The sequence below is a fragment of the Gekko japonicus genome, unplaced genomic scaffold (genome assembly GCF_001447785.1).
Source record: "Gekko japonicus isolate JY-2015 unplaced genomic scaffold, Gekko_japonicus_V1.1 scaffold78, whole genome shotgun sequence".
In the NCBI taxonomy this organism is placed as follows: Eukaryota; Metazoa; Chordata; class Lepidosauria; order Squamata; family Gekkonidae; genus Gekko; species Gekko japonicus.
In genome coordinates, this window is record NW_015165236.1 from 1,595,417 (window position 1) to 1,604,921 (window position 9,505).

The 9,505-nt window shown below is 55.1% G+C and overlaps 1 protein-coding gene across 1 annotated transcript in view; it reads left to right on the forward strand.

The window, feature by feature from the left end:
- Positions 1 to 9,505, forward strand: part of LOC107109289 (coronin-7-like) — a 102,029-nt gene that overhangs the window by 18,895 nt on the left and 73,629 nt on the right. Inside the window, exons 7-8 of the mRNA XM_015409886.1 lie at positions 234 to 284; positions 3,208 to 3,216. Of these exons, the coding sequence (XP_015265372.1) occupies positions 234 to 284; positions 3,208 to 3,216 (60 nt within the window). The remainder of the gene's footprint in view (positions 1 to 233; positions 285 to 3,207; positions 3,217 to 9,505) is intronic.

Genomic DNA, 9,505 nt, shown 5'->3' on the forward strand with positions numbered 1-9,505 from the left:
GGTACTGGGGGGTGGATTTGAACCCAGGTCTCTGAGAGCCTAGCCCGACACTCTGATGCAGAGGAGCCTTGCAGCTCGTGCCTTCCAGAGTGTTTTCCTTGTGTCCTTGAGGTGGTGAACGAGCCCCAGGAGAGCCGGGGTGGGGCGGGGGTCTCTTGCCCAGGGGCTGGGGGAGGGGCTTGCTCTCCCTTTGCTGGACCCTCCTGATCTGTCCCTCCCTTGTGTCTCCTCAGGACAAAAGGCTGCGGATCTTTGACCCTCGTGCCGGGCCTGCCGCCTGCCAGGTATTTGCTAAGTAGGGAAATCACAGAATCGTGGAGTTCCAAGGGACCTCTGGGGTCATCTAGTCCAACCCCCTGCACAGGGCAGGAAATTCACAAGTACCTCCACACAGACACACACACACGCACACACACTCCCAGTGACCCCTGCGCCATGCCCAGAAGATGACCAAAAAATTCCTCCAGGATCTCCAGCCAATCTGGCCTGGGGGGAAATTGCTTCCTGTGACCCCAAAGGGGGGAGGGTGCCTTCCTGTGGGGCCCGGGCTGCCGCCCTGCCATCACTCTACGTCTGGGCATTGGGAGCCCTGATCCCCTGCTTCTCTGCTAGGCGGCTGAGGGGCCTCCTCGTGTGTAGTCTCGGCACAGGCAGTGGTTGTGTTGGCTGCAGAGGGCAGGACCTGCCCAGCTGTGTGGATTCACTGCTTCCTGGCACTGCCCCGTCGGCCATGGGGAAAGGGGGGGGGATGAGTGGTTTCTGGGGCCCCACGCCTATGGAAAAGCCCTGGTGGCCTCCCCTTGTGGGGGGTGGGGTGTTATACCATTGTGCGGTGGGATGCCCACTTTCTCTGGATCCTGCAGGGGTCAAGGAGGGTGTAAGAGGAGGGTGGCCCCGAAGTCCTCTCCTTTACCAGTGGCAGCTGGCATGGCTGTGGGGGGCAGGCAAAAGCCGGTGGGAGGGGGACCACTTTGGCTGCCGGGGGCGGGAGGGAAGCGTCCTCTTTTCTCCCTCGTTTCTTCTTTTCTTCTGTTCGTTATTCACTTAAAACATTTATTAGTCCCCTTTCTCCTGCAAGGCATTTCAGGCAGCCGACACAATATTTTATTAATTGTTTTGTGGCCCGCCCTTAATTAATTGTTTTGTGGCCCGCCCTCCACCACACAGCAAGCTCAGGGCGGGTGACACAACGTTCTTAAAACACGCAGAAAAGAACAGCACACTCCTTAAAACCTATCGGTTATTAACACTACTAATACACGAAGCGTCGAGTGGCGTCCAGCCCATCACGGAATGAGTCGGTCCGGTTGTGTGTTGCTGTAGATGGAACAGGGCAAGGTGAGTGGGTGGGAGAGGAAAGAGCTGTGATGGATTAAAGCAAAGCAGCTAAGGAGTAGCGGGAGAGGCCCTCGTTGTGACTCCGCCTCAGTCACAGGCCTGGCGGAACGTCTCCGGTGTGCAGGCCCTGCGGAACTGCATTAGGTCCTTCAGGGCCCGGATATCACTAGGGATGAGTGTTCCACCAAGCACACACACACCCCTCCCGTAGAAATTTCCCTACCCAGTGCTTTCCCCAGAATTTATGGCAAACTAGAGGATGAGTTTGACCCTGGCTCTGGCCGAGCCTAGGTGGACGTTCTTTGGGCTGGTGAATCACCAGTAAGTGTTGATCAGAGGAGCGCAAGGCCCTCCAGGGGATGGATTGGGAGAGATGGTCCTGTAGCAGGCCCGTAGCTACGTTGGGGCTTTGGGGGGCTCCGTTCCCATTCTTGAAGGCACAGCCCCACAAGAGTTTCTCCTGTAAATGCTTGTTTCAATCATTTTAAAACTTTTTTTTTAAAGGTGTGCGCTCCTTTAAGCAGAGTGGGGTGCTGTAGTTGACTAATTCCCACACTGAACAAGGGGGTTGGAGTAGGTGACCTCTAGAATCCCTTCTAACTGTCTCAAGAAACTGGTCTCCTTTAGGAGAGTTTTTCTGCCCAGGTGTTCGCTTTTCTTGACTACAGAAGTCCTCACCCCCCCCCCCCACCTGCCGGCTTGTTCTCAGAATTGTTGCTTAGGCTGGCAGAAGCGAAGAACCTGCAGGCCCTGAGAACTGTCATCTAAAGGGGTTGACAGCCTGTGGTTTAGAGATCTACACCCTGGTAGCAGCTTTCTGTTGGCTGAATGGGTTTTCTTCCTGCACTGAGAACTTCAGCCCCGCCAGAAAAAAGTTTGCCCCACAAGCCACAAAATCCCAGCTATGGGCCTGTCCTGTAAATATGTTGGTCCCAGTCCACATAGGGCTTTCGATATCAAAACCGGAACCTTGAACTTGATCCAGAATTCACCTGGGAGCCAGTGCAGCTGGTGTAGCACCGGTTGTATATCGGCTCTTAATGGTGTTCCTGTAAGGACACGCGCCGTTGCATTCTGGACTGGCTGCAGCTTCCAAGTCAGTCTCCAGGGTCGCCCTGCGTAAAGTGAGTCACAGTAGTCCAGCATTCCCCTGGAATTCCAACCTGGTGGTGACCGTCGTGGGTGGAGAGGTAGGGGACCAGTTGCCTGACCTGCCGCAGGTGGGAAAATGCAGGTCTGGCAAGAGAGAGACATCTGAGGTCACGCACTGAACTCTTCACTGTAAGTGCAGATGTTAATGGGAGTTGTGAGCTGGATCCCTGACCCTGTTGCCCCACGACCCAGGTATGGGACCTCGCCTTCGTTGGATTGAATTTCTGTCGACTCTGCTTTAACCCTGCAGCCGCAGCATCCACACCCCTGGCCGTCCATCACCAGCTACAGCTGGGTGTCAACGGCATAAATAAAACATGATTAAAAAGCAATGATAAACCCCCATAACAGCGATGCTAAAAATTCCGATTAGGGCTGCCAATAAATAAAAGCTAGGTCAGTCCTATATAAAACTGTCTTCCGCTGACCTCCCGAAGATCGAAAGCGAGGAGGCCAGGCGCGCCTCCCAAGGGTTGACTGCTCCCTAATGGCGGGGCTGCCACCGAAAAGGCCGTGTGCCTCTTTAATTGGCGGGACAGTCGGGTGGGCCTCTCCTGGCGGTCTTCGTTCCCAGGCAGGAGAGGATAATCTTTTACCACCATCTTTCTTCTAGAAAACAACATCGTGGCCAAGGGAGGTTTAGTCTAGTTTGACAGGCTCTTCTCTGAGAAGTTCTTTTTGTGGGGAAGCATGAACACACAGACCCCCCCGGAACAGTACACCGAGGTGGTGGTGTCCGGGAAGAGGTTTACCATGTGGTTTTGCTGGATGTACGTCTCGTGCCTTTGGATCGTCTTGCTCGTGGTCACCTGGTGGAAAGGCCTTGTGCTGCTCACGATGCCCCGAGTGGAGGAGACAAGGGACCAAACTTCTGCCTGCCAAAGGAGCGAGTGCAGAGCCCTGGCACTAGTGGCCACCTACGGTCCGCGTGTCTCCAGTTCCGTATTCTGCCGTTGCTTCCGTTTCTCGTCTGTGCCGAAGGGCGCACACCTCGAACTGGAGGCCGCTCGCTGGAGCGTGGGCCTCTCCGCTTTCCTTCGGTCAGGTGGCCTCATGGAGCGTGCCAGGGCGAAAGCCGTGGGCTTGACGTGGGGCCTCGCTCCCGCCCGGCTCTTCCTCCGGTGAAACACCCCGGCCCCGTGCGCCGCCTGCGGGAGCATCCCGGGGCAGAGAGGCTGTGGCTTGAACTCCCCTTTTTCCCACCGAGGTCACCCTGGGGGTACCTGGCTCCCATCCTCTGTGGCCGTCCGTAGCCTTCCCCGTTCCCAGGCAGGCCGTGGGAAGTTGGCCCACGTGTGGGAAACTTATTTATAGCTCCACGCAAAGTTGCGCTCCCAGGCTGCTGCTCCCCAGCGGAGCCGGCCGAGAGGCTTCATACTTCCGCTAACACCCCCCCCCCCAATGACCCGGGAATGCCGTGTGGAGGGGGAAGCGGGGCCTGTGGATGGCAGAGACAGGCCAAGCGTCCTGGGGCAGGGCAGATGCCCCAAGAGAAGCAAACGCCCTCCATCTCCGCGTGAGTCTGTCCAGGGTGAGGCACTGGAACCCAGCAGACAGGGCTGCCAACCTCCAGGCGGGGCCAGGAGATCTCCCGGAATTACCACTGGTCCCCAGTTGACAAAGATCTGAAGCCTGCTGGGCAGCCTTGGGCCAGGCACCGTTCTCTCAGAACTCTCTCAGCCCCACTGACCTCACAAGATGGCTGCTGTGGGGAAAGGAAGTGGCAGCCATCACGGTGTGGTGGTTAAGAGTGGCAGAGTCTAATGTGGAGAACCTGGGTTTGATTCCCTACTCCACCGCCTGAAACCTGTGGGATGACCTTGGGTCAGTCCCAAGTGCTCTCAGAGCTGTTCTCAAAAAAGAGCAATTTCTCTCAGAGCTCTCTCGGTCCCGCCTCCCTCACAGGGGAGGGGAAGGGAAATGCTTTAGGCCAATCCTGCACTGGGCAGAAGGTTGGACTAGATGGTCCATATGGCCCCTTCCAACTCTGTGATTGTATGATTGTCAGTCACTCTGAGACTCCGAGTGAAGGGCGGGGTATAAATCCAATATCCCACGGATCTAGCCCCTGCTCCAGACGCCATCTAGACTGTGCCGGAGGGGGGGGGTGAGCTCTTGGCGTGGCAGGCAGCGGGGACGCTTGCCGAGGGTCCCAAACCTCTGTTCTCCGCATCTGGAACCTGGGCAGACTGGCCGTGCACGTGTGCTTGGGGGGGGGGTTACGTGGGAGGAGAGGGAGTGAGGTGCCCTGCCCTGCTGTGCGCCTGGGGTGTCAACAGCCAGCAAGGGGGGGGGGTGGCACACGTAGGAGGGGGGGTGTTGGTGCAGCCCGGCAGCGGAAATGAGCAAGGAGCCGGGAAGGAGGTGCTGGGGACACATCTGGAGGCAGTTGCGTTGGGAGCTCTCAGGCCCAGCGGCAGATTTGGAGGAAATGGCTGCGGGGCTGCTCCCCCCCCAACCTTTCCGCTGACTGGGCAGGCCCTCTCCTTTCCCGGGAAGGGGGCCTCCGCCTCCCCTCACCACTGCTCTCCGTTTCTGCTATTGGGACTCTTTCCAACCGTCTCTCCCCTTCCTGGAAAAGATTAATTTAAAAAAATATATGTTTCATTATACCCGTCTTTTCTCCCCAATGGCCGGCCTTCTTCTCCTCTCCTCCATTCTATCCTCACAACCACCCTGCAAGGCGGGCTGGGCGGAGACGGTGTCTGCAGTCCCAGGCCACCCTAAACCAGCAGCTGCTCTGGCACAGGATAGACCTTTGAAGGTGCCCCTCTAGTACTCTCAGTCTCTCTTCCACACGGGCTTCTTCTTCGTCTTCTTCTTCTTCCTCTCTCTCTCCCTCTGTCTGTCTCTCTCTCAGCTGAATCCAGACCTCCACGCAGGCCCTGGTTCCAGGGGCTCTGTCTGCTCCGAAGTCACCCCTGCCCTGGGCGGTGGCGTTCTCTCTGTCATTGTGCACCGTGTGGATGAGGGCTCCCTGGCTTCAGGAACGGGGTGTGGGGTTCACCGGGGAAGAGTCTGTGTTCGTGCATGGGAGTTTGCAGGGGGGCGCCTGGCTACTCCCGCAGGGTGTGCGGCCGGCCTCTCCCGCAGCCGTCTGCCCAAGGTGGGAGAGTGCCGCTTGCAGTGCGCCCTCTAAACTGTGGAGTCTTCTTGTGAGCAAAAATTCTACTTTGTGAGCTACTGGCATCAAAGTTGTGAGCGAGCCGTTTGGCTACTGCATAAATCGGCTTGCTCTGGAGCCACATCCTTCCTGGGCTGAGACAAAAATGTGTGAGCCAGAGGCTAAAGAACTGTGAGCTAGCTCACACTGACTCAGCTTAGAGGGAACACTGGCCACTTGCCCCCCTGGCCTCAGGAGTGGGGGCTCAGCGGGGGGGTGCATGGGGGGGAGCCAAATGCCTTCTGCTGGCAACAGCTGGACGCTGCCCCAGCTGGGGGGGGGGGTTTGCTAGTGTTGTGTAGTGGTTTCGACACATGAAAGATCACGGAGATGGTGTGATGCAAAGCATGGTTTTCTGGCCACAACACAAGCGAACAACAATGGGCCAGGTGGCCCACTATATACACTACCCAAAGGGACACCCCTAGGTACTGTTGGAGGGAAAAACTTCCCGCCGACGGTCCTATTGGTTCCCGAAGGAAGAGTCCGGGAGCCTAGTCCCTGTTGTTCATAGGACTCAAGCTCATGCACATAATCACTGTCGCCTGGTGGCGGTCAGCGGACAGGACAGCTAGGAACAGCTGCAGCGAAAGGGGCAGCAGGTCTTTCTCCCCTGACCCCCTCGCCCCAAGGGTGTGCTTCTCCCATTCCCCGGGGTGTGTGTGTGTTGGGGGGGGGGGGGAGCCTGTCTATTCAGAAGCAGGCACCAGTGTGTGTCTCCTGTTAGGATAACAACTGAAATGTGCGGAGCTGGGGTGTGTGTGTGTTCCCTCTAAGCTGAGTTAGTGTGAGCCAGCTCACAGTTTTTTAGCCTCTGGCTCACACATTTTTGTCTTAGCTCAGGAAAGAGGGCTCCAGAGCAAACTAGTTTATGCAGTAGTAGCCAAATCGCTCGCACCCAACTTTAATGCCAGTAGCTCATAAAGTAGATTTTTTGCTCACAGGACTCCACAGCTTAGAGGGAGCATTGGAGTGTGTGTGTGTGTGTGTGCGCGCCCACACACTGCTCTGGGACAGGGGGGAGGTGCAGAAGAAGAAGAAGAAGAGATTGGATTTATACCCCGCCCTTCACAACCCAAAGGTGTCTCAGAGCGGCTCACAAGCTCTTTTCACCTCCCCTCCCCACAACAGACACCCTGGGAGGAAGGTGGGGCCGAGAGAGCTCTTGACAGAAACTGCTCTCTTTCAAGGACATCTCTTATCAGAACTAGGGCTTGCCCAAGGTCATCCAGCCAGGTGCAAGTGGAGGAGGAGCGGGGAATCAAATCCGGTTCTCCCAGATTAGAGTCCACGCACTTAACCACTGCACCAAACTGGCTCTCCGCAGAAGAAAAAAGCCTCCGCAGAGCAAGGGGCTCTTTTTTATTTTATTTCTTTATTGCACCTATATCCCGCCCTATCCCATGATGCGCTCAGGGCGGCTCACCACAGAGACAAAACAAAGGAAGGTACGATAAGAACAGATTAAATAAAAAGAGGATGACAGTAAAGAAAAAAAATAACAGCGCTAAGAGTCCAGCGGGCACCTTAAAGACCAACAAAGTTTTATTCAAGGTCTGGGCTTTCGTGTGCCAGGCGTACTTCGTCAGACGAGGTGTGCATGCACACAAAAGCTCACACCTTGAATTTATTTATTCATTTTATCCAGTTTATATCCCACCCTCCCCGCCGAGACGGGCTCAGGGCGGCTCACGTAGAATTGCATAATAAATAGTCATAAACATAATACAATCATTTAAAATCCTCCTGAAGCCTTAGAATGTATTAATAAAACATTGGAACAGAGTTAACAAAAGTTGTTGGTCTGAAAGGTGCCCAATTGGACTCTCAACGCGGCTGCCCCACCTGGATCTAGCCAAAAATAACACCACTCCAGAGCAGGGGGCAAAGGAGGCCTCCCCATTGGGGGTGGGCGATGCGCTCTGCCCCCTGGAATGTGTGTGTGTGTGTGTGTTTTAAGCCCCCCCTAGGGGATTTTTTATTGCATTTTCTATAAACTACAAAGAAACAAGGGAAGGTATCTACAAACTATGGGTGAAAGAAAAGAAACCTACTAAAAACCCAAGAGATGGAGGTTATACAATGCTTAAACAAATTATCTTGACTTTTTTTACAAACAAAGTGTTCTTCAAATCTTTCGCTTGTGGTATCCAGTCCAGCAAATCCGACAACACAAAGAGTAATACAAAAGCTCAATTAATAAACCGCTTTAGCAAACAACGGAAAACATCAGCATCTCATATTAACCATCTCCTTCCCCCCAAAAAAAGCCTTATTTTTAGGAAATTAAAAAATCCCCCCATATAAAAGTCCAGTCCTCTTCAGTAGTGTGATTTCTATCTTATTTTCTCTTCCTTCGTTACAATCTTCTTCTACTTAATTTTCTACTCCCATTACCCAATGTTATTGCAGCATTGATGATAATCCAATTTTTAAGATTAGGTTTGTTTTTCTATTGTTGTTTCCTTCTAAACATTAACGTTTGTAGTCATCGTATCCTCTGGAGAATCTAATCACAGTCTCACCGGGCAGATCAATACTCGGATATGCCCATAGATCATATCCTCGCTATATAACCTGGAATGTGCTTGACGGGGGCCAAGGGAACTCAGGATTCTTCCTCTGCACAGAGCGGCCCTACCCTGGGAGCGGGGAGCGGTGCCTCCAGCGCCAGAGGGTGGGGGGGCTCTTCTAGGCTTCGCTGAGCACTCTGGAAAACAATCCTGTTCCCCTGCTGTTGGGCAGCCACATTGACAACTGACACCACCACCCCACCCCACCCCGTCACAGCCCCACAAAGGTGATGGATGGATCTGCCCGGTGTCCAGCCAGTCACCTGTGTCGAGGGCAGGGGGTGAGATGTCTTCAGTACCCGCCCCCCAAAGTGCAGTGTGGGGGGTGCCCTGTGGGCAGGGACTCCTTCACGGTTGACTTGGTCCTCTCTGCAGCAACAGCAGCAAATTCCCTTCCTCCCCACTGGGACATCTCTGCCTCCTGGGGCCCAGGCGTGGAGTGTGGGCCTGTGTTCGGGGCATATGGCCGGCACTTGGCACTCCTTGGGGGTGGAGAACCCTCCTTCCTTACCCGAGTTCAGGGTGCCTCATCCAAGGTCCGGCTGCCTCCTGGTCAGTGTTCCCTCCTAGCTGAGTCAGTGTGAGCTAGCTCACAGTTTTTTAGCCTCCGGCTCGCACGTTTTTGCCTTCGCTCAGGAAAGATGGCTCCAGAGCAAACTAATTTATGCTGTAGCCAAATCACTCACTCACTTTAGTGCCAGTAGCTCAGAAAGTAGAATTCTTGCTCACAGGACTCCACAGCTTAGAGGGAGCATTGCGAGTCCTGGTCAGTGCAAATGGCAGCAAAGTCTCCGTAACTGTAGCAGATTGCAAAGTTGGCAGATAACGGAGACAGACACTAGGGCAGCGTTGCCTGCTCAGCCATGCGGCCCCGCTCCTCTTTCTCAACGTGTGACTCGTCCCCTTCTCGGTCTCCTTTTTCCTTGGCAGTCTCACCTTCCTGGGAACCCAGGACTAGAAACAGGGGTACAATGGGGAGTTGCCCATTTAAACGATTGCCATGGGGGTGGGTTGGGGGTATTTGAGCGCATGGTCTGAGCCGGTGGTTCCTTCTTGAGCGTGAAGCTCTTCCCCCCCCCCCCGAGGTTTCCCCTCTTTGGGTAGCTCTTTGCCCCTTTTGAGCTGATCGCTGTCGCATGTCAGTGAAGCCTTCCCCGGAGGGGTAGCGGAAGCCTGCCTCTCCTCCTGCCCCCGGAATCCAGGCCACCGCAGAAAGGTGGGTGGGAGACTGCGGGGGGGGGGTTCCTCTTGGCACTGAGCTTTCCCGGCTGCGGGGGTC